At 28.8% G+C, this 26,881-nt stretch overlaps 1 protein-coding gene across 3 annotated transcripts in view; it reads right to left on the reverse strand.

Annotated features, from left to right (window-relative positions):
• The window catches only part of LOC142331791 (Golgi-associated PDZ and coiled-coil motif-containing protein-like), a 138,063-nt gene that overhangs the window by 13,025 nt on the left and 98,157 nt on the right, over nucleotides 1-26,881 (reverse strand). For 2 of the 3 annotated variants that reach the window (XM_075377904.1, XM_075377906.1), the window contains exons 3-9: nucleotides 25,251-25,452; nucleotides 22,231-22,387; nucleotides 20,291-20,513; nucleotides 17,762-17,878; nucleotides 13,301-13,422; nucleotides 9,140-9,271; nucleotides 5,186-5,846 (exon numbers count right to left, since the gene is read on the reverse strand). In XM_075377904.1, the coding sequence (XP_075234019.1) occupies nucleotides 5,186-5,846; nucleotides 9,140-9,271; nucleotides 13,301-13,422; nucleotides 17,762-17,878; nucleotides 20,291-20,513; nucleotides 22,231-22,387; nucleotides 25,251-25,452 (1,614 nt within the window). Of the gene's footprint in view, nucleotides 1-5,134; nucleotides 5,847-9,139; nucleotides 9,272-13,300; nucleotides 13,423-17,761; nucleotides 17,879-20,290; nucleotides 20,514-22,230; nucleotides 22,388-25,250; nucleotides 25,453-26,881 lie in introns of those variants that run through there. The other variant, XM_075377905.1, reaches the window with a different exon arrangement.

Consider the following 26,881-nt stretch of genomic DNA (forward strand, 5'->3'; position numbering starts at 1 on the left):
ATGATTGGCTGAAATGTAACACAACAAAATGTCAAAGCAACAGGTGTGTTGACAATGTCCTCTCATTTTTTATCTGTCAAAACGTGAGCTGTATATGGTGACTATGTGAAAAAATAAATGTACATCTTTTTTTAGCCTTAAAACTATACTTTTATGCCATATTTGTTTCATTTTTGAATTATGAATGACTTTGCTTTGCATCACAATTCAGCCACGCCTCATACTTTACCGCTGCCATAATATTTAAAAATATATAAAACATACCATTTGTATCAAATTAAAAAATATCTATGACTATCAGTTTCAGCTAAATTAATATATCTATGACACCAAAATTAGAATTAAATCAGGCAAGATTAAGAAATAAACGGGTAAATGTTAATTTATATAATATGCTGCTATTATTATTTATATAACATGCTGGAAAGACATCATTCCATTAAGACATCATAGGAACAAAGAAACTAGGTAAAATGCTTTGTAAGCATAAAATATAAAACCTATGAGGTGTTCAAGGCAAAACCAGCAAAATGACTAAAATTAAATAAAGTGTGATTAAAACAAAAAGTGGTAAACAATTCAATAAAGTCACAGTAGCAGTGGTTGACTTGATTAACCAAAGGTCTTAAGTTTGATTACAAGCAATCAATAAGCAATTTTCATGAGTTCTAGTCATTAACACTTTCAACTTTAACCAGATATTTGCGGGCCAGAACTTGGGCATATTCTGATTTTTTTTGTAAAAAATCAAAACATATCATGGTTTTATTATTTCAAAAGAATTTATTTTGTAACATAAGAAGCTGTATTATAACATAATAGATAATACAGCTTCATAATACATAATACAGCTTCTGATGTGATTTTGTATGGTACATTTACCGCACAAAAATCAATAAAAGAAAAAATAACCTAAAATAATTTGTAAAATTGTATTGTCATAGTTAATCAATAATGGCACATAGCACTGGTGCCTACGTTATGTGCTGTTGTAATGTATTCTGATGGTTCCTTATTCTATGTTACACTACACTTTCATTCATTATTCCTTTTTTTTATCAGATATTTTTCGGTAGCAGCATATAATTTACTGTGTGAGAAATTTTGTGATGTATAAATGATTTCTCCTTTGGAGAATATTATTTTAATAATTAATAAATCAAAAACCTGGAAAGAGATAAACTTACCTTACAAAGAAATGTTGGGGGAAAAAATGTTGAAACAACTGAGAAAAACGAAATAAAAATGCACCAAAAATTTGAACCAGTACCTCCCCTCTAAAAGAACAGAGTTGACACACTGTGTACCAAAAACTTTAAAATAACAAACAACTTTACTGTTGCAAAATGGGGCGTTTGACAATGCTGTATATTCACACAGCATTGTCAAACGCTAGCACACAGCAACAGATAAACTGTATTATTTATGTTATGACAATTGCACTGGATAGTGTTAAAACAATTTCTTACTGTGAAATAACTAAGCTGCTGAAATTGCCTAGATGGTATGGAAAATTATTGTTGCCAGTTTGTAAAGAAATGAAGATGTGCACCGATTCCTTTTATTTGTCTCTAAAATGAATGGAATAATAATAAAAAAAGGATATTCTTAACTGTATGAGCCTAGAATTACAAATTTCCACTTTTTATGATTCTCTATTGTTACTTTTGTTGTATTATATAAGATTGTGAGACTAATAGAAACCTATCGCATGAGTTAATATCACTTAAATTTCTTTTTAGCTTTAACTGTAATTAACATGTACAAAATTTATAAAATATACAATAACATATAGCAACCATTAATGTGATTCATTCTGATGTGGTATAAGCTTTTACTTTTAGTATGATACAACATCTAATACGCTACATCTAAGTATATTTATATATTCTTTTAATTTGAATTATAATGCACTTCAGCTTGGTCATCTATATAATAATAATAATAATAATGTATATACATATATATATATATATATTACTGTAAAAATTGGTAACATTCTTGTATAAATAAGTGGTAATAATTACTGACAATTTGCAGACAATTAATCAACAAACACTACAAATCTTCAAAAAATAATAAATTTCTAGTCCTACAGCAATAGTGAATTCTTTAGAAATAAGCAAATAAAAAAGGTTAAAAAGATAAATTAAAAAATGCTTTTATTTGCTAACCATCTTTATTTAGCATTTACAATTTTGATTTCAAGTCCAGAATCATGATTAGCACTGATTTGAATCAATGAAGATAAACTGCCTTAATGTGCATGGTACTTATAATAAAACCATGTAATTAAAAAAAACTGTATTTATCAATAAATTTTGATGTGCCTCGAAAGAAGAGACTGTTTCTTTGTTTTATGGTTAACTTTGATTCTAATATGAATAGAAGGTTTGCATTACTGAGTTAAAAAGAAAAATGAGAATATAGCATCACTCACAGAGTGATTGCAATATCATTATAATGTAGTCTTCAATTACTAATTAATATTAATACTTATTATTCTAATAATAAGAATAATACTTAGTCAAATTTTCTCCATATTTTCCATCAGTCCAATGTTCTGGGAAACTAAAGTATGTCTTAAACTTTATGAATACAGTTTTTTTATCAGAAGGAGCCTCATAATACTGATCAAATTTCACAATAGTTTTCAGTTTTTTTCACACAAAGCAGTTAATTTACTTAATAATTTTTAACTTTTATCGTTCTATCATTGCAAATGGTATTTTTCAGATAAAAAATATTTCAGATGCTGCTATTTCGTTTATTCTGACATTTTTTTTATAGTAAACATTAATTACTATAATAAAACCATTTACAGAATACAATTTTTTTTTAAAAACTGGCTTACTTTGGTCCTAGTAGACAATACCTCAAAATTTCAAATATTCAGTGCATAATTAAAAATCCTGAATTTGCACATTTAATTATAAAGAATAGAAATAAAAGTACACCTTGCTTTTTAGAAATTTAATTAACAAAGAAATGTTCATACTTCATTTATTAATTGGGTAGGGACTGCTTAAAAATGTTTCAAGTGATTATAATAGGCGTTCATCAACTGTGCACTTGCTTAATCCCCTTTTACCTGCTGGGTTCACCTGTAAAGAAAAACACAAACAGTGGACAAGCCTACCACTGGTCATGCCAAAAAATCCAAGCCTTTTTGGTAAAGGCCTTCTACTGGTCACCTTTGCCAAAAAGTACCAACAAAATCATACATACTTTGCTAAATTGCAACTTAAAATCCTTATAGGTGAAAATTCCTTGCCTTTCATTAGCTCATATAAAAAAAAACTACTGCTATTTTACAAAAATAATGTGGACTTTATTCAATAAGGATAAAATTTATTTAAATTATTCATTAGATGGTAAAATTTATTTAAATTGTTCATTAGATGGTTTGAAATTTTTCAAACAGTTATTTACTTTGCATATAATAGTAAATGGGCATTATGTGCCCTTAGCTTTCTTCATCTTGCCAGATAAACTTGCAAAAACTTACCAAGATATATTTCAACTACTTGAGTTAGATTCCAAATATGTAGTAGTTGACTTCACAAAGAATACTTACAACTCGCTGTTATCACTTTGGCCTGTGATTCAATTAATTAGTTTAGTTTTCATCCTAACCCGAGATAATATGTAGGAGAGGTTTAGTAACAGTGTACACAACAGCTGAAAGTGAAGTGGGAGACATGGTTGATATGCTTGGTTTATCATTTTTGCAACTTTTTGAAGTACACAATTGGGTTACCAATCTTCTCAAGGTTAACTACAAGATGAAAGATTTAAAAGACATTCAGATTATTTGATTGATATGTAAATATCAGAAAGTATAGAGTTTACACCAATGACGTATGTGCCAATTTCAGAACAAGTTTAGAGAGAAAATGAACTGCTGCCAATTTTTTCGCTCATGATTCAATGGAAGGTTTTACAAAATCCATTCATATTTAAATAATTTTGTAAATATTCTTTTAAAATTTTAAACAAACACTTAAATCAAATTGAAAAGTGTAAACAAATCTGTAAGAATTAAGTATCCTATAACCAGACATCGAAATGACTTCTTAAAAAACAAAATTAGTAAATATCATGAAATAGGCAGTCTGTAGTATATGAAATGTTTAGGGTACTTTAATAGATAATAATTTTAAAAGTATGATTTCAATCTTCATTTTTATAAGTAGAACTATATTCATTTTATTGTATCTTATAATCTGAATAATACATTTGTGTTAAATTTTAACTCGGGTAAACTGTGCACTGTTCTTCTGTAATAAAATGTTCTGTAGGGTGCAGTGCACTATTTATATGTCTTTTATACCCAGGTACTTGGTGCGCAGCTTGGGGCCACTGATTACAATATAGGACTATTGATGTAGCAGAACAATGATTAAATTTGTCACAAAATTTAAATTTGGGAGGGAAATAAAATGTGCAAACCTTGATAAGGCAGATTTTTCCCTAGAAAACTTTACTTTTGTTTTATTGCTGAACCGATTCATTATAAATACGTGAACGGGCACCATAATTATAAATTAAGAAATAACGAAAGTACATTATATTATATTATATTATAAAAGATATTTATATTAACTAAGTAAAAATTAAATAAAATAATAACAAAATAAGTTTAAATATACAAATTTGCAAGATTTGTTGGTGGCACTCATACTTATTTGTCCTAGTGGAAAAAAATTACACGGAATGTTATATGAAAGCCATCAACCGCGGAAACCAAAACAGGACGTATATTCTTCAGATCATTTATGGAAAAACATATTTGTCATGTGCAATAAGTAAATATGAAAAGTTGAATATAAAATTCAACTTCGCAGATAGTTGCCAAGAATATCTAATCAATTTTTACAGTAACATAATTTACATAAATATAAAACATTTTCTTGTAACATTATAATTACAATAATAAAAACTGTATTTTAATGATACTGAGAAAAAAAAGGAACAATATAAATAATATTATCCAGTATAAATAAATGAATATTTAAATATAGCATATGATAATCATTAAATAATAAATGGAATTACTTATATCGATCAATCATTTAAATTTCATCACTCAAGATATGAAATATAAATTTACATTAAATATATATTATTAATTTTATACAGGTGTACCAAAACTGGCATCACCTAAACCATCAACTAAACTAACCGCTTCAGTTTCTGGATGAAAAAGTTGTTGACTGGAATCTCTTTGTTCAATCCATCTCGTTTCAAATCTTTTATTACAATCTTTTTCAGCATTAACATTAACAGCTGGTTGATGTATTTTCAGTAACACCTTCTTATCATTTTCTTCATCATCAGTGTCATGTTTAAAATCTGTATTATTGATTTTAATATTATCATTATTGATAATTTTAATGTTATTATCATTAGCATCATCGTTATCATTATTATCAATAACTTTTAACTGGATTCTATTTAATGATTGCATCGATTTAATATCATCATCATCATCATCAACATCAACATCAACATCAACATCATCATCATCATCATCATCATTTGCATCTTTAGATTCCTCTTCAGTACCATCACTCCATACACCACTTGGTGTAAAGGACCTAAAGATTTTCTGTAATGTAGTAACACCGAAATGTCTAGGACTTAATAAGTGTGTCGGCTGCTGTTGCAACTGTTGTTGATTAGATGGAACAATATTAGTTAGTTTATTTTCATTCTTCTGAGATAAATGTGGAGGTACTGGCAGTGGCAATGTTGTTTCTATTTTAGTACTAGTATCGTTATTATTAACAACAACTTGTGGATGGGCAGATGGGCTGCTTGGATAACTGCATTCCGAACCGTCTCTGTATGAAAAAAGTTTTATAAAAAATTAAATGATTATTAATTTTAAAACAAAAAGGTATTTATATTAGTACCATAGTTTATGATCCTTAAAAATGTTAAATTATATTGGCATAGTGGGTTTCTGAGATAAGAGTTTGAGGATAAGCCAGACATTAACATGTTCAGCCCAGCACAAGGAAACAAGTGTATTCTCCGATTTTGAGCCGTATTTCTATAAAAAATACCTGCATGATCTATTAACACATCACCAGTCACGATGAAAAAATTTTTATTAAAAAAAGTAATAAATTATTAAAACTAGGCTTGTCTTCTGTCTATACAGTGTGATCGCTTTCCATTTGATAATTATTTTTTTAGGCCATCATCTAATCAGCACGATTGAAATAATATTTTATATATATTGCATTAATTTTTTTTTAATACAAAAGAAACGATGATAAACTTTAAATAATCACAAGAGATACATAAATGGTGAGCACAAAATGAGCATTTTGAAAGAAAAAGTTGGCACAACATAAACAAACCCAAGCCAGCCACCTGAGCTTGAATAATATTAAGAAAATATCTTACATATTTCATACGTATCAGTCCCTTGCCAGAGTTCAGTATGATGCATTAACAAGTCATACTGAACTAGCGTTCAACATATTAATGTCTGCTCAGTACTACCTCTCAACTACCATTGTTGTCAAATTCTAATTAACAAATCAACAGAACATTTTGGACAGTGATTTACAGATGTAAGATTGGATTCTCCACTACATGAACAAAATGTGCAAATGGCTATTGAAGACAGCATCAAAAAATTTGGGTAAGATATCTTGAAGACATGAAATATTACAAGAATCAATTGATCTATCAATCCTTACAAAAGTAAATGACGTTAGCTCTTATTTAGTATCTTATATATACATATATTAGTGTTGTATTCCTAAAACAGGATAAGATTAAAACAGATTACCTTTAATTTTGCTGTTTAGAATTTCTTAACATGTTAATGTACACAATGAAATTATGACACTGATATTGAAAATATAATTTTCAGTTCAATAATGGAAATAACCTTAAAAGTTACTGTTTGCCAACTATTAAAAATCAAGTTTTTCAGAAACATCATTGTTCAAAAGCACTATTTGACCGAGTAGAGTAAGTTCCTATTTTAATTTGACCATTTGGCATCATTTCATCTATTTATGACAAAGTTAGGACCATGTACATTTTCCAAATTTTGTTACATTTCGCAGCATTATCAGACAATAATTATTATCAGAACATGTATGTGTAATGATGTACTGCAATATGTTGTTTTGAAAAAGAAACTGCCACATGATCTCCCTTTTACTCCTGATGTCTCTCGTCATTTCCAATCCGCCTCTATGCAGCAATGCATTTGATATTTCACTCTATCCATTTTATTGGACTTTTAAGCCTAACATTTGTTTTGACACTGTTCTCAAAATAAGTCTGTCTCAACAGTGGGGCTACTGCATACTCCTGTTACTTTATTAATAATGTATAGATCTGTTTGTTTTTACTACACAGACTCTTTTTTACAAAAAAATTAAAAATATACAAAAATATATTTTAAAAGTTACAAGGAGATGTAGTGTAAGAACTTCTTATTCAATTATCAGTCAGTGATGTCATTCTTATTAAAAAGAGTGCTTACACTAGAGCAACTCTTTTTAGATAGAATCGTCAGATTCTAACAATGAAGAAGAAAAATCTGGTGATCAACATGATTACACATTTTGTAATACCTTAATTTCTGAAAAAAAAATTATGTTCAATACTGTTTTTTAAAAAAAAAGTTAATTAAAAATTCTGACCACCTTAAAAATTAAAAAGTAAAATAGTAGATAAAATTTTAATATAACAAATACCAAAGTTTATTATTAAAGAATTTTAAGTACGGTAATATTCTAGTAATTTTAACAGATTGATCCATCTTGAAAATTTCAAATGAGAAATGACAAAACTGTATAAAAAATACTTAACCTTTCTGTGAGGTTATAATTTAAATAGTTGCTGTAGGTCATGACTTAGGTTAAATGTTGTGTTAGGAAAAATAAATTAGTATTATTAGATTTGGCTCTCTATTCAAAATTTGTACGCTGTGATCAAAAACATGTTTCTTTATTTATAGTAAAACAAAGTAAAATTGATCTAATTTAACTCTAGTGATACCATAAAGTGTTCTTATTACACAGATTAAAAACTTGTTTATTTTGTGTGTTTAACATAACTGCACATATACAAAATAAAACTTCAATATTTAAAAAAAAAATTGTAAAAACAGATTACTCTAATAGTTAGCCAAACCTATTCAAGAAAGTATATTAAAATAAGGAAACAACCTGAATTCAACTTTTAAAAATAAAACAACTGCAAGGAAAATTAAAAAAAATAGAATTAGTATACCCTCAGGCAAGTATTGCTTATGAAAAAAAGCAGCATTACAAAGCTCACAATTTTCTGAAAAATATTTTGATCTGAATGGGTTAAACTTATAATTAGATGTTAATTAACAATATATTATATACTTTAATGAAAAAATTTTAAAATGAAACTAGCTTCAAAAATGTGAATTTCTGAAACAAGTAATTTAATATATTTGTATTATGTCCAGCTACTCAGGCTCATAAACACAAAACATCTGACTGAAAAATTGAGGTATGACAAGACTAGAACAGAGGCATAAAGATAATCAAAAACTTATAAATTATAATGATGGATTACAAATGATTGGTGTAATGATTTTTTTATGGGTTGATTATCTATCTATTAATTAATGCTTGATAATTGATAAACTGATTGTTGGACTGATGACTGCTTAGATGATTGATTGATTGAAGTTTTACTGATCGATTGATTTATAAATATATGACTGGTTAATGCCATGATGGACTGATGACCGATTCTGTGATCGACTGAATGAATGAATGATTATTGGATTGGATGATTTATTGTATTATTGACAGATTCATGATTTACTGATGTCTGAATTATTGATTGATTATTTAATAATAGTCAACATTAGAGAGAAAAAAAAGCTAATAATCAATTAAGTCATTCCATTTAATGAGATTAAACTAATTTTGATACCAAATAGTGATAAAGCAAATCAAATTCACGCTTAAAATATCAGATTTCTTATCGTACCACAAAAAAATTACTGCCTATTGATTAATTACAAAAAAAGATATGCACTAAGAAAAAGTTGTATAAAAGTATGTAAACATTTGATAAAAAAATATTTATAAATTAAAAAAAATAAAAAGATTCATTATACCTAACAGAAGAATCAGGTGTTCTAGGTGCAGTAGGTGTTGGTGTAGCAAGACAATCTTTTCTGTTTTCAGGGAATCCATTGGTTACTCGATAAAATTCTACACCATCAGATGTATCCTCGAAGAAACCATACCTAGAAAAAATTTTATATTTTACAATAATATACGGTAAAAATTAAAAAAAATTAAAACTCAAGACTTGTTTAAGAAAATCTTTAAAAATTTATTTTCATGGTAGCAAAGCAGGCATATTAATGAGAAGAAATGATTGATAAATGAAGCTCTGGGCAAAAAATTATGGAAGAACTTAAATGATTTGTTTAGATCATGAAAAAAAAAATGAAAAACAGAAAGAGGAACTAGTTAAAAGATGAATATTGTCAAGAAAGTATAAAGAGAAGAAAAAGGCAAGGTAAATAGAATACAAGATTTAAAAAATAAAAGGATTACATAACAACAAACTCCATAATTCATTACTCAAAGCATGATTCACAACTTACTTAAATTAAATGTATATGTAAGATAACATGCGATAAGCTAACAGGATTAATGATAAAAATGTTACAATAGAAGATGTAAGAAAATGTGGGATAAGATCAGTTTGGTTAAAAACAAGAACTGTAGATTACAAAAATAAACAATTCAAGATTATATAGGAAACAATATTATAAGTAAACAGATATACACATGGAACAATTATATCCCTGATCGATATTATTACTCACTATTGGAATCAATGGTACTGGTTAGAATGTTTAACTTCATCAGCTATGTAAATTTCAACCTTTACTTGATTAACACAATCAAGAGTTAAATTGTTGTGGTTTGGTTCATTTTCTAACTTTAAAAATACAACAAACAACAGTGAGTGATTAAATTATATAAAATTACAGAAAAGTTTTATACTTTTACATATATACAATGAAATACAATGTACAATACAATATATATACAATGAAAGGGACAAGATTTGGGAATGTCTGATGTTCCTGAAGATTGTGATGAGTGAACTAAAAGCTACTCCAAATATAGAGCTTTCTCAGGCAATCACTTTGTTGTATCAGCAATATAAACAATGTATCAAAGCAGATGGGGACTATATTGAATGATGACAGTAATAAGAACTTTTTATTTATTGTCTGTGTTTTTTAATGACCTCAGTCCTGGAATTAATAGACATAATGTGCATTTGCAAAACTGACAGAGGAAAACTATTTGATTGAGTGGAGTGGACTGCTAAAAATATTTAAATATACAGAAATTGACTGAAAACACTGAAGGATTGAGAATTGAGGAAAAATAAGTACTTCTTCCTCTGACGATAAAAAAAATATCCCAGTTAATGAAAGTAAAAATCTGAAAACTTTTATTGATATATCAAACAAAGAAGTGTTTTCCTGTGGAAGTTTCCACAGGGAAACACTTATAAATGAACTTATTCAAAGAACTGGACACTTATTCAATGAACTGGACATATCTCTACAGTATGCATATTGGGTAATTTGAGGCCTAGGATAGAACAAATATAATAAGCTTGAGCACCCAAAAGAATTGTGTAATAAGGATGTTCAATAAAATAGCCAAACCATGAGGATCATGCAAAGGATGTTGGGATCATCAGTATGATCAGTATAATAGTAAGCTATTATTAGTTGGTCCTGTCAATGGCAAGAGAAGGTTCAACAATCTTCTAAAACTATACCACAAGGTAGATTGAAATTGATAAAGAGAAAGTAATAATACCCAATATTCTCAAAGCTGTTTGTCTCAAAGAGTACACAACCAAACTACAAGCTAGCAGAAATCTTACTAAGTTTGATGTAATTTACTTATAATAAAGTATTTATCAAGATGTAACCTAAGAATTTTAATTCTGTACTTTCCACCTTCTAATGTAATTATTGAATTTTGAAGTAATATTCAACAGTTGCTACAAAAAGAGATGACACATAAATTGCAAAATCACTGGACATACGTATTGGAAATACGTGATAGGTGCTTTTAATCCACTCATTTTATAATTCTGTTTACTGCTAAAGCAAGTAAAGATGCATGTTTTTAAGTGTAACTTTAAACGGAAAGGCATTGCATTCATTACCTTGCAATATACTGTTTTCTACAATAATTTAGAAATTTTGGTTTCAGCATACTGCCATCTATATTCTACTGCTTCAAGGTGTTCAGTATACTTCCTCACCGTGCCATGTCATATGCCTTCAAGTAAAGACAATAACAAGACAATGATGTTTGTATTAAAAGCATCTTCATATTAACTAAATCTATTGCATCCTACTCAAAATTAAAGCAAAAGGGCTTACGCTTCAATGGTATAAGTCATTATTTATTTATTTCAATTTTATGTCCATTTTCGTGATTTGAGTCTGTTACTACTTTTACAGAGTTATGCCTGAATAACAATAGTTGTAGAAAAAAAAATTAAAATTTTACAGTATTGTAATTTATATGCTGCAGTTTAATTTTCCACAGATGATTTCCAAGACAAGAATGAAAGTAAATAAAATTGAAACAATTTTCCATTCAAATATTTTTTGTTGAAACTTGTCTAAAGAGTTTCCTTCCAAGTAATAAATAAGATCTAGAAACTGGAAAAATAACAACACTTCAAACTTGTAAGTAACAAAATTATATACTATATATATATATATATATATATACAAATATTTGTATTAAGATATATGCAGTATGCAGAAGTTTGTGACTTACAGTGGCTGTACAGACTGTTCAGAAGTACACAGAAAATGAAACTGATTCCAGAAGACTAGAAAAAAGGAATAATCCCCATATTTAAAAAAGGGGACAAGATTTTATGTAGTAATTACAAAGGTATTACACTACTTCCACACACAGCTAAGTTGTCTGAAAGGGTATTGGAATACCACTTCAGAAAGAAGACTGAGGGGGGTTGGAAGAGGGTCAGATAGGATTCATACATGGTAGGTCCACTATAAATGCAATATTTGCATTGAGACAAGCGAGTGAGAAATCAATTATAATAGGAAATTGGTAATGGTGTTCCTTGACACAGGCATGAGAGCACATATAGGGAAGTCGGGTGGCAGGTGCTAGAAGAAAAAATGTTGATAGAGTGGACATCCAGATGGTTAAAATTACACAAAGGGAGCAAGAATTGCATCAGTACAAGGTTGGGAAATTCAGATTGGTTTGAAATAGAGAATGGATTGATACAAGGAAGTGTGATATCACCACTTTTGTTTACAATACCTATGGATGGAATTTTCAAGAAAGTTAAAAAGGAAATAGCAAAAGGAATGAGCAACTTGTTATTTGTAGACCTGGTTATATGGAGAAGGATCCAAAAGGGATATATAGTGTGCAATAAATGTGTGGAGTGTTTCAAAATTCAAAAATGTGGTATGCAGTGTTAAGAAAAGAAAAGTGACTATGCAAGACAGGAAAAAGGGTAATTCAATGGACATAACTATGAACGACAGAAAAATACAAAAGGTAAAATTGTTTACTTGTCTTGCTAAAATTGTTAACAGTTTTATCTGAGGATGGGAGAATGGTTAAAGAAATAAGCACAAGAGTACAGAAGGCAAGTGGATTTTATCAGTGTAAAAAGTCTGGTTTGGAACAAGGACCTTTGCAATATAAGAATTATGTATAAAGCCTATTTTGTGCCGATTCCTACCTATGCGACAGAAACCTACAAAGGTAGCAGAAAGGTGGAGGGTTGAGGACAGGCAGAAGAAATGAAATTCAAGAAGCATGCTAGAGAAGACAATAAGGGACAGAGTAAGGAGCAGTATGATTAGAGAGGAACTGAAATCAGGAAGCCCTTACTGAGCTGATTGGAAGATCAAAGCTGAGGTAGTTTGGACATATTGAAAGGATGGGTGAGGAAAGATTACCAAGCAGGATGATGCATGCAGAGGAAACAGGTAGAAGACCAAGGGTTAGACCAAGAATGAATTGAATAAATACGGTGATGAAGAAAGTGGGCAAGAGAGGAGATGTGGTGAGAGTAATGAAAGAGAGATGGTTCATGGACCAAGGCAGATGGAGAAATTTTGTAAAGTCCAACCCAAGGAAACTGTAAATGATGATGAATAGGATATATATAAATAAACATATACAAAATTTAAACGACTTGGTAAAATAAAATAAAATGCGTTGTTTACCTGAGATTGTTGAAATCATGATCTTCTTCACTATCATCCCCACCACTGGCTAAGTACTGAACTTTTAATGTAACATTACCTATCTGACTACTCAATAAATTTACTGCTTCCTGATGGCTGGCCTGGGTAAAAAAATCATAATAGAAGAACATGTAATACAAAAATATAAATGTGAACATTATTTAGTGACAGTTATTAGAGCATATTTATTATGGTTAGTTATTATATTTATTAACCCATTTGAATCATATGATGTCCAGAGGTCGGTCGTCATGCAATTTTTTGGCACATAAGTCATATATGACAACCTTGGGTTGCAATGCTGCAGTGCTCCATATACATGCATATATTTCAGTTTGTAGCTTATAGATGGCATTGTAATTTTCGTAAATCCCCCTTTCAAGGCTTGCTGCTTCATATCGAAATAAAATAATCTTTGTTCGTATTTTTTTGATGACCTCAGTAGCCATCATCGCAGAGAAAAGATGATGAGGAAGAATTGACAAAGTGTTTAGAAAGCGTTGTAAACAGTAATGATGGATGTAGTGATTTTTCTGATGATGAATTTAAAGTTTGAAGAAAGTTGTAGTGATAGTTTTAGTGAATCTAGTAAGGAAAGCGATGATAATAATGATGACACACCAGGCCCTTCTAAACGTGTACGTACTGGGATGCAGAAAAAACAAAGTGATTGGAATTGGACAAAAACTCAAAATAACCCCATTATATATTTTTTTTACCAAACATAGTGGCACTTATGAAGATATACTGTATAAGTTGAGTCAGATCCAACTTCAGAACTTCAAATTATTTTGGAATATATGGAACCTAATGCATATGCTACAAAGCAAATGAACAATCTAGTTAAGAAAAAGTTGAAAGGTGACCATAAATGGTTTCAAACTACTGCAGATGAAATTAGAGCTTATTTTGTTTTAGTAATTTTGATGTCACAGGTGCAAAAATTGCGTTTCCAATTGTATTGGAGTAAAAATAGATGCACTGACACACCTATACTTCGCGAAACAATAAGCAGAGAGATTCAAGCTAATTTCACATTTTTTGCATTTCACTACTGACAACAATGAAAATGATAAACTAAAAAATATTAGGCCAATCATAACATTTTTCTATAACATTTTCTGATTGTATTTCCATTCTCAGAACATAGTTTGGATGAAAGTCTAATGAAATTCAGAGGTTGCCTCTTATTTGTGCAATGTAATAGATCTAAACGATCAAAATTTGGAATAAAATTTTACAAAATTGGTGAATCTAGTTCAGGCTATTGTTTATATTTCAAAATTTATGGAGGTGATGATGTGACAAATCCTACTCTTCCCGCCAGAAGAGCAGCAAGATCGACATGTGTCAACCATTGTTAGACCGAGATCACCCATTGTTTTTAGATAATTGGTATTCTTCCCCAGATTTATAAAGAAGGCTAACAGAGAAAAACAAATGTAATTGGAACTGTGAGACATAATAAAAAAGATATGCCTCCTGATATCAGAAAGAGAAAATTGAAAAGGGGGAACATGAAATATGAAGTGCGAACAATATCTTATGTGTGAAGTGGAGGGACAACAAGGATGTTTATATTTTCTCTCTTCTCCACACAAATCAGCTGACATCACAGCAACAGGGAAGCTGAGAAGAAAACGAGGTCAGACACCAAGAGGGGAGATCAAGGAACCTAAATGTACCCTTGAGTGTCAGAAGGGGATGGGAGGTGTTGATTTACAGAACCAGATTACAGCTCTGTTTCCATCATGCGACACACAGTGAAGGGGTATAGAAAAAATTTTTTTATCTTTCCTTTACTGTGTATTACAAGATAACTGGAAAAAAGACAAATTACTCTGACTTCAAAATTAATATTGCACAGCAGCTGCTGAAAACTGTGCAGTTGCCAGAGTACTCGGTTCAAGGGTGACCTTCAGCTGGCACCAGTCCCATGAGACTGCAGGCAAAAGCGTGGGCCAACTTTCCAGTTCATATTCCATCTTCAGAAAAGAAAAAAGTGACAAAATGGTGTGTTATATGCTATGTTAGGGGAAAAAGAAGTCAAAACTGTATGACAGTGAAAAAATGTGGTGTTGCTCTTCATATAGAAGAATGTTTTGAGCTGTACCACAGTCAACAAACATACTAGGCATCAGCAATGGTATTTCATTATTTCAGTAACATGCATGCAAATTTTCAGTGAAAAATCTGTTGTGTTCCCCAACATACTGCCAGGATCTCTAAGTCAGCTGTGTAGACATTAAAATACGACATCATTGGGTTAAGCATGTATTATTACTTACAAACAATAAAACATAATCGTACATAAAATGTTATCATATTCTTGTGTTAATACAAAATTTTATTTATATATATTAAAAAAAATACCTACAATATAAATGTCTCATCTAAAATAATAAATAAAGAGAAAACCTAATCATAACTTCATGTTAAAAGTTAACCTGAACTTAATTAAGTAACTGTTGAACTGAAATTGCATAAAGTGTCCCATATCTTTATCTACTATATCTGCGAAGATATCACATTAAAATGTCTATTTCAAAAACGGCAATAGTACAGTACATCTCAAATACATAAGATCTCACACAGAAAAATAGATCTCTCAATAGCTAAATTTTTCATTTTGGAAGTTAAAATTTCTGTTTTGTTTGACGGTTAAGATGTTACTTAAGAATTCTCATACTTTATGAACAAAATGTATAACTAATCATTTACAAAATTCAAAGTTTACATTAAATATTTAACACAAAAAAAAAACTATAATGCATGTAAAGTTTAATATACTTACACTTTAATAAATAAATGGTAAAATAGTATTTTTATTGGGAGGGCATATTTCTAGTAGAAAAATTTATCATGATATAACAGCAATACAAATTTATTAATACAATATCACTTTCTACATATTTATCATTTTTATAATAAATGTCATAAAAGTCACTTTGTAATTTTATTATAAAGTTGTGTTACTCTTCGTAATTAACAATAAGATTAAAAATAAGTCATTTAAATTTATTGAAGAATTAGGAAAATTATTAACTAATACTAGCATTTTGTGTGCTAATACTGGTTTAATAGCAGCACTTAAATCACATTTTCCATCTATTTATTAAAACAATTTTTCAAGAGTTAAGTTTTGAATAAAATAATAATGCGGCAATATGGTAGAATATAGAACACTAACTTAGTCAAAAAAGATAGTGAAACTAAAAAAATGTGAAAAATAATGTTTGGGTTATGAAAGGAAATCCTGAAATATTCACTAACAAGGTGTGATTTATTATAATTTATTATGCGAAACAGATTGAAAATAGACAGGACTTTACTTAGCTTGCTTTCTTAATACAGAAAATAAAATAAAATACCAATTATAAAATTACGGAAAAATGAAAATGTAAATATTTAGAGCACAAAATTTTAAAAAGTTTTCATAGGAAATTAAAAAAAACATGATAATCAATAAATAAAAGTACTGCTACAGGTTACAGCAAAATTATACAATTATTTTGGTATAGATTCAGCATATTATAATTAATATTTTATAGTTGTAACATATCCTGTTCAGTGGACAGTGATACTGACAAAGCTCAGCTGATTAAAAAAATAAAAAAACAGGACTGCTTCCTTCTGGTCGATATTGGAACTCAGATGTTTAATGTACACAAGATATAGAAGAGACTGTTCGGATTATTAAATAATCATATAATAAAATAAGAGAAGTCACATCAAAATAGCTTTTTTGATTTTAACAGTAAACAAGATTCTTAAATCTTCAGACAGAAGTCCATAGCACAAGAGCAAATCTTTTATAATAAATAAAACACACAAAAACTTATTCTGTATTCGCTCCAGGTTAAAAATTTAGTTGTTAAAATATGATTGCAGTTGATTACTCCAGCAGACTACAAGTAAGTGCTTTATATAAATATAATTCAGCACTCACACACAGAAAGACGAACTCAGTGTCAATCATAAAGACTGACTAATTAAATTAAATTTATTATTATGGTCAGAAAAACTTAATGAAATTTAGATGGATAATAAAGAACCGAAATTAAGAACACGAAAAAAAACTACACCAAATCACCTGATATGATTTGATAGCTGTGGTAATCAGTGATTTATACGACAGATATGTTAAAAACAAATGGGAAAAAGTGTACAACTTAATCTTATAACAAGAAAAATTAGAATGGTAATTTATATAATATCAAGCCATTCAGGTTTTACTAATTTAATAATACAAGTTAAGTTATACAGAGTACGAAATGTAATGAAAAAATAAGAATGTACAAAAAAACTAACATTTGAAAACATTGAAGTTAATTAATAATATTTAAGACTGAAAGACAACAATAAACCAAAATTACAATTCAAAAAGGAATTAAACCGATCATCAAATAACTAATTACTGATGGAGTCAAATATCATTACCTGTCTCAGATCAATTCCATTGACACTTAAAATAGCATCACCGACATACAGTTGATTTGTATTTCCACCTGGTTCTAATTCTGATATTAATATAGGTACACCATGTTCTCTACCACCCTAAAAAAATATATAAAGTTAATTTATGTTGTTAAATATAAACAGAATAAACAATTTAAAACCATCAATACTACATCCAACTGTATATTATGTGTCATAGAAAGAAACAGTTACACGTCACTCCTGAAACGAGCAAGTCATTTTCAAGAAAACAGCATCTTATAATAGACACACTATTATCAAGAATTCTTATACATAAAACTCTACTAATATTTAGGATTTGTATAAACACACAAACTGAGAAATTTAACACACTATTTCTTTGATTTTCACGTATTGATTAATATGTAGTTAATAATATTTATGTGAACACTGATGAAAATTTTCAACAGTAAATGACTTTCTAGATTGTACACTTGCAAAAGAAAAAAATCTGATGTGGACACCATATGACTTATTTGTAGCCCTATAAAATTACATATACACATTTATTGCTGCACTTCATTTAAACTTAGTTTATTTGAAAGTGAGATGTGATCCTCCAATTCTTTAATAAAGTGGACAGTTACACAACTGCTGAAATATTAGTTTTTATTAACATCAAATATTTATACAATTATTATTTCAACTTGAGTAATGAACTAAAAGATAAGAATTTTTTGCAATTTATTAAAGATTGGGCAAGTATACCTCAGTGTCTATGTTGTTCTTGTGAGGGTCTATTTTTCACTCACTCTGTAGTTAACTTTAATGCAGATAAAATTAAACTAAAAAATCCAAAAAATAATACGATTCTAAATTATAACTTTCAATTAACATTAAATAATCAAATGTTTCACCCAATTTATTACATATACACATATGTAATAATGCCTGTAGTTGCTCCAGCGAATCTACGGGGCTTGTGACATCATGTGCTGACATCTCATTACATTATTGTTTTCCATAACATTACTTTTATGTCTAATTATTATTTTTATTTCATTTTTTGACTTACAAACAATATGGACACCCAAACAATAGATTTATGTTGTGTGTTCAATTCTTTCCACTTGAGCTGATTACATGTACAAAAATGCTTAATGACTCAATCTTGTAAACAATAACAATTCCTTAACCAATGATTAATGCTCTGATTGGTATTATGTACAGGCCTATAAAAATTTATCCATGCAGTTAGAAATTATGTCTTTTGTCATGATTATATTTATATCTGTCATTCATAGTACATGATGTATGTATAAAGAAATAAACTTTTGCCCAGTTTATATGTGTTCAGTGAAGGAATTTGGATAGAATTTTTATGCGGTCATATTATTTTATAATTACTCATTGTTTTTCGCAAATGTTTTGTAATATATTAATTTTTGTTTGTGTATTATTAGTGCAGTTTTTTTACGGCAGAATTTATATCCATAGTTAAGAAAAAATTTAGGAGTCAATCATGTAAAATTATCAATAATGTTTACGTTCTAATGAAAAAAGAAGCTCTAAAAGTAAGTAAATTAACTGACGACAAACATATAATTGGCATTCAAAAATGCGAAGAAAGAATTGTAGCTGCTTGTGGGATATCAAGAACACAGGTTAAAAAACTCAGAAGAGAAAAAAAGACATTCTTCAATCAACATCCCAGTTGTGTTCTTTCATCATGGAGAAAAAGTATAAAATGTTCAAAACCTGTCAGTGGACTGGACAATTTTGATTTAGGTGTAGTTAAAAGAATACTTAATGAACTTCATTCAAAAAAGAATAAATTATCTACTTTAAAAAAAAAAGGAAAGAACTTCAATCATCTATTGATTTTAAAGGCAGTGAATCAACTTTAGCTGTTGTTTTGAGAGTTAGGTTTCAAATGGCATAAAACTGAAAATAACAGAAAACTTTTAACTGAGAAATCCGATATCAGGAGTAAGAGAATTGAATATTTGCAGGCAATGGCTAAGTACAGACAATGCAATGCTAATCGTTTATTTGGATGAAACGTACGTTTTAAGTTCGCATTGTTCGACAAAGTCATGGGTCTGATGGTATTGTTGAGGGACTTCATGTGCTGATTAATAAAGGTGACTGTTTAATAATAATTCATGCTGGAGGAGAAACCGGTTTTATTCCAAACGTATTACTAACTTGGAAAGCCAGTTCGAAAAGTAGCGACTCTCACTGAACACATTTTTTCCTTACTCTTGATCTATGTTTCTCTGTTTTGGGTTTTGTGCGAGAGAGAGAGAGAGAGAGAGAGAGAGAGAGAGAGAGAGAGAGAAATAATTAAACTCCTATACTAACATGTTTTTCTAAACTTAGTATTCATACTATCATTTATAATTAAAATAATTTTTTTCCAATGTTTTCCTTTCCATCAAAAAATACACAGCCTCTACTTTAACAAAACAACAATTCCTAACTGTCATGATAATGTAAATAAAGAAATAATTCAGGTGAAGTTGAAAAAAAACTAATATGTATAATTACAGTAATCGATATGCCAAGTCCTTGATGTGGATGCCTAGTTAATTGTACTGTTCTTATTGTACCAACAGCAGAAGGAGGTGGTACACGATTGTCACGTTGCCTAACTGCTCTCATTACAGTCTTTTGACGTTGTACTAGTATTTCAGCTTCTAACTGACTCCATAAACGATCTCTAGCTTCTCCAGTCATATCAGATCTACCCAACAACTGTAGCTGCTGAATTCTGAAAAGAATGATTGTAACAATAATATTAAACAAATTCAAAAAAGAGAAAACAAATTTAAAAGCATTAAAAAGTCTCTAAAAGTTGCGTTAGCTATAATGAATCTTTCTACTTTTACATCAAATTAAACACACTACAGAAAAATCATCTGTTAAAAAGTAACAACAATCTTACCGACTATTTTAGGTAGTAACTGAACAAAAATTAATTATAATAATCTCATATCAGATTATCCGCATATTATGCTAAAATTGTATCTCACTCTTTTCCTGATGTCTGTGGACAAAATGGTATTTGGTTCATGCATAAAATCAGTACAGATACCTTATTTTCTAACTGTTCTACTGATTAACTCCTTTTACAACAATTACCTGAGCATCAACAGAAAGGAACAGCTAAATTAATTACTGTTATGCTGTTTGTATACTAAACTAAATAAATTTATTTTTTAGTTTAATATATAAAATTTATTAATTATGGATTTTAGTAAGTATAAATAAAAAAAAAAAAAAAAAAAAGGTAAAAATATTTCTTTGAAGGATGTTATGAATTTCTAAAAAGAAAAAATCAAGTTTTATACTACATTAATTGATCCATATCAGTTATTGGCTCCTTTAAGAGAGAAGCACAAATAGAGATTAAAGAATGCACAAAAAAATTTTCTAGCTAGTAAGTAATAAATCACACATGAAGGGGGGGGGGGGGAGAGCACACATAAAGGAACCCATGAAAGCAGAAAGAAAAACAAAACGTGTAAATTCATCTCTCAAAAGATATGCAAATAGAAAAAAACAGTTTTATAATCTCAAAAAACAAAAGAAAAAGGTAAAATTAAAATTAATGAATATAAATTGAAAATAATTTTAAGCAAAACTACAGAAAACTGAACTAAAATTCTGGTAGCAGTCAAACAGCTTTTATTAATTTAAACAATTTTATCTGTTTCAATCATATCACCACCTGGAATTCTATCAAAGCTATTGATAGCTTAAACTTTGCCATAATGTCTCATAACATATAATCAATGATAACATAATGAACCCCTATATGAAAATTACCTAGCAACATGATGGTGGAAACACAAAAATCAAGAGAACTTTGAAGATATCTGTGACACATACAGACAACTTCCATGGCAATACAATGTTTTTTAAAGTTTTGTAGTTTTAACAACAGCCAGCAACATTTCTTTCAACACCTATTTCAGAGAGTATATACGAAACTGGATTTAAATTATATGCATAACCACGTTGTGTTTAATAATAACTACTGGAAAAACCAGACTGTAAAGAATATTATGGTTCTGTTATTAGTTTCATTCTATCATTGATGAAGCTTCGATATTTCATCTGGATGGTTATGTAAACTGTCAAAATAGCTGAATACAAAGCAGTGAAAATTAAACAAGTTATTCACATACAACTCAGTATTTGGTGTGTTATCACTCGCTTAATCAATCAGAACAGTGATTCTTTTTTTTTAGTGATTTCAATATGACCTTGTCTTTTCAGCTACAATGAATACTCATATTATTTGATTAAAATTGGATTTATTATTTAATAAATAATAATAATACGTTTATTATTCATTGAAAATCAGTTGATTTTAGTTTCATCTAAATCATTATAACTTAATCTTTTTATCCAAACATTAAAAACTTAAATCTTTTTAAAAAATGAAAATTTCAGAAAATATTTTCAAAAAATTTACTTCTTACCTTCCTGCCAATTCTTTATCTAAATAACGAGCAGCTAATCTAGCACCACAAACTTCAGCTTGAAGTCCGACTAGAGTATTACGAAGCGAATCATTTTCCATTTCAAGCTGTGATTTCCAATTTTCCAAAGACATCACTAAATTATCAATATTATTACCTAAAAAAGGAGAATATGTCATTAAAAAAAAATTTAATTATAAACCATCAAATTTTATTTTCAAACATCAAGTTAATATTATGTTAATGTATGTCAAATGCTGAAAAATCCTTTTGAATTTAAAAAGATAGAAGCCTTTGAAAAAATCATCAGAAAACAAAATAAATAATTCCATATAATAATAAACTTATCTTCAGATTTCTTTTAATACAGTCTTCAAAAAATATAACAGAATAAGTAAGAGCCTTAACTGCTACTTTTATCTGTTCTGTTAAAAGTTTCATAAACAGATTCAGACCTAAACATAATAGTTTTATTGTTTCGAGTTTCTTGGTTATTTAATGGTAAAAAAAACAGAATTTTAACTTTTATAGAATCAATCCTTACATATCTGACCAGTGGTGGCTCGCGTATAGGCTGTAACAGCCCCTATCTCCACCTGATATTATTGATAACATTTTTTAATGAATCCTTTTTTCTTTAATTCTTTCTTTATGCTTGTACAATATATAATCCTTAAGCTTAATTTCAGTAGCCAACCCCCAGTTTATGAAAAATATATAAACATCTTTGTATAGAACTGTGCACTTCAGAGTTCCAGCAGCGTGGTATTTGGCTGTTGTGCACATGCACACACAGGATTCTGTATGTGAGGCTGCTGGTGAAAAGTAGTTTTATTTTACTCTCTGTGTGTGTGTGTGTATATGTGTGTATGGAACGTTCCTTGTTCGTTCCCTTTTCTAGTTTAGTCAGTGGAAGGAATATGAAAGCGGTTTAGTTGTTTTTTTCACTAGTGTTCAGAAGATGGCGGGAAGCAAGGGCTTTTGATTGCCAAATCTGTCCAAAAACACACTGAAAGGGTAAAAGAGAAGATAATTAGTAAAAACTAATTATGTATTTATTTGTTTCTGTGTACATAGAAATTTAAATTAAGCACCATTGGATTATAGTATTTGTAAGCGGACACTTTATTAATTAAGTTATTATCTAATAATACTAAAAAATATTATCTGTATGGGAATTTTATTATTTATTTGGTTAAACTGAATATGGTTTTTCTGTGCACCATATTCTTGAAAGTGATAAGTGTAGAATTAGATTATTACTATCCTGTTTCCAGCTATTCTATTTGATTTTTTTTAGTTTCTATTATTTTACAGTAAACTTTATCCACGGCCTTATAAAAAGCCCCAAAAAAATTTTTCTGGAGCAGAACCCCATTAATTTTAGCTATGATCCGCCACTGTATTTGACTAACATCCATTCTGAATCTTGTGTCCTGTAACATAACTGGTAGAGAATTAATAATCACATTTTTCATAATATGACTAGAAAAGTTATGTTCTTGTGTAAACTACATATAAAGTGCATTACTTTCATTTTAATTTTTTACTTTTTCCAAGTGTGCTTTCTTCTAAAAAGAAAGTCTGCACAATAATCGCCATTTGTATGTGTTTTTATCCAAACACATACTGAAGGCAAGCTAACTTTATATTAATTAGATATAATTTTATTACATTTAATTAATATCTAATTTATATCTAATTAATTTTATTATTTTGAACTCAATATTTCTCTTTACTGCTTTTAGATATCTTTTTCATTTTAAAAAGTAGTATCTAAAAGTAAAATTTATTGAACTCTAATATAATACCTTTATAATGTTATTTTATTTATTTTATTTTAAATAATTAATATTGGCTTTAATCATATTATTACTTCCCTGTACGAAATAAAGCGTCTGTATGTACATACATATATATCTCGCATAACTCAAAAATGATTAGTCGTAGTATGTTGAAATTTTGGATTTAGGACTGCTGCAATATCTAGTTGTGCACTTACACTTTTGATTGCAATTGACTGAACTAAAAAACCCCAAAATCAAAAACAAAAATTCGATTTTGGAATTTTTCTTAACTGCAGTAATAAGCACTCATTGAGAGCTTTTCAATGATATATCATAAGTGGTACTTATTTTCATTGGTTCCAGAGTTACAGCCAAATGAAATTTTAATTAATGAAATATTTGGATCAGAGAAGGGTAAGGCACATCAGTTCGAATCAGACTTCATTTCTTTTTTTTTTTTAACCTTTCTTTTCTTAATTTAAATATATTGATTTATTAATAATATTAACCTCTGCCTGTAAAAAAAAAATATAATAAATAATAATTCAATAATAACAATAAAAAGAAAAATATGAAAAATTATCAGAGGTTATTAATGAAATAAGATTTTATGTACTTTTCATTTTAAAAAATGTGCATATGAAATTTAATAGGAACAGACAAGGAAGTCGTGTGATATCTAATCAGATTTTTAAAATTTTATAATTAGAATAATTAGATGTGTATTTTGTGATTCTAGCTGATCATAGTTTCTCTAAATCCATCCAGGCATATGTTAGGGCAGTTTTTTTATTTATTCAAGGAGTAGCATAATATCTACCCATTCCTGACGTGATCTATTATTATTACATAATGATCACAACAAAAGATTTATTTATTTACACATTCAATATCAATGAAGTTGCATACAAATTTTCCTCCATTAAATTATGGCTCAGTATGGTACATCAAATGTACAAATAAGTGCTTCTTTATAACTATTACACAATAAAATCAAATGTATTCGTAAAACCATATTCAGTTTGAGAGCATAATCCTGTCACAGTTTTTTTATCAAAGTTTGTTGCAGCTCCTGAACTCTTCAGATGATGGAGATGGATCATTTTAATTCCGGATAAATAAGCTTTTGGTGTATGCAAATTTTCAAAAGTTTCCTTGCTTGGGCTTAACTAATATAAGTTTATAAAAACCATGATAAATATTTAAAAAAAAAAAAATTACAATGTATCTTACCAGATACAACTGCCTTATGAGTAGGTGATCTTTCAATCAACCCTTTTTGTAATTTATTTTGTATTGATAAACCATCATCACCAGGCAATTGTTGTAATTGCGTTGTATGTAACTGAACTAATACAGCATGTAGCTCTTCACCTAAAGCTTGATTTCTAGTTTTTGTTTCTACTAATTCTGTTCTCATATGTACAAGTTCAGCCTAAAAAAAAACACAAAAAAACAATTAAAAATTATTCACACAAATTATTTGTCCAAAACCTCTTCAAGTATGCAACTTTTGATTTAAAAAATTAACTAAAGAAAGGAAAACAATATTATCATGAAGTGAATAAATATTTGTTTTTGATAGTCTTAACATCAAGAAGATGATAAATAATACGCAGATATCATCACAAACCTCAGTAATGTTTACAGTGACTGCACTTGAAAAATAATCCATTAATTTTTAATTTGGTAAACTCAAAACTTAAACTGTGGTTGTGCAACATGGTTGCACAACCACATAAAATGAACCAATCACTGAATGTCCAAATGAGATAAGATTTTTAGTTGCTGAAAAAGTTCACTACATTGTTTTTGAAAGATCATAAAAAAATATAAAAATTTCTGTCAATGTAAACTTTTTACCTGAATGGGTGCATTCACATCTTTGCTTGCACGGAGTTTGGATTTGATAAAGATTAAATAAAAAAAAAAAATTATACATTTTTTTAAATTCACAATTTACATTGATGTTTTATTTTGCATATTGGCAAACTGCTCTATTTACTTTGTTAAAGATTTTTTCATATAACCAAAATGTTCACGACCATGATGTTAAGTGTTCTATATTCTTTCAGGCAAGTAGAAAACTGTACAAAAAACTACTTTAGCACTTCTTTGTAAATTACATTAGTGGTTTTCCCTTCATAATGACCAAATAATGCTCATAACTGTACTAGTAAATTGGTATATGACAATTTAAAGAAATAATCGTAGATGGGTAAATGCCAATTTTTCAAAGATGAAAAAAAAATTATTTGAAAAATAATTTTGTACAAATGCTTAATTCCTTACACTTTTTTGAATCGGCACCTGTTTCTACAAAATTAATTTTGTAGAAGCAAACTTTGTTGAAAAATTATAGTTTTATTGCGTGCTAATTTTACTTATTGTCTTTACATTACTGCATCATTATTATTTTATCAAGTAATTATTCTTCATAATATAATTGATCGTAAATTCTTCTTTTGTTACTAACTTGTACGAAGTAAAGGAAGTATTGTGATCGTGAAAAATATCGGTTCCACGATATTTTCAATATCTATTTTGACCATCCCTGAATCCATTTTGATTAGTTTTTACAACTGTATCTTACATAATGATTAGATTAGCCATTGAATGTTGAAATTTTGGATTTAGGACTGTTGTAATATCTAGTTGTGCGCCACCCCTTTTGATTGCAATTGACTGGCCAAAAAAGTCCAAAATCCCCAAAAATTTGGATTTTGGAGTTTTTCTTAACTGCAGTTATACGCCCTCATCGAAAGCTTTTCAACTAAATATCATAAGTAGTACTTATTTTCATTGGTTCCAGGGTCATAGCCAAATAAAATTTTAATTAATGAAATATTTGAATCTTACACGGG

The sequence above is a fragment of the Lycorma delicatula genome, chromosome 10, assembly GCF_047948215.1.
Source record: "Lycorma delicatula isolate Av1 chromosome 10, ASM4794821v1, whole genome shotgun sequence".
Taxonomy (NCBI): domain Eukaryota; kingdom Metazoa; phylum Arthropoda; class Insecta; order Hemiptera; family Fulgoridae; genus Lycorma; species Lycorma delicatula.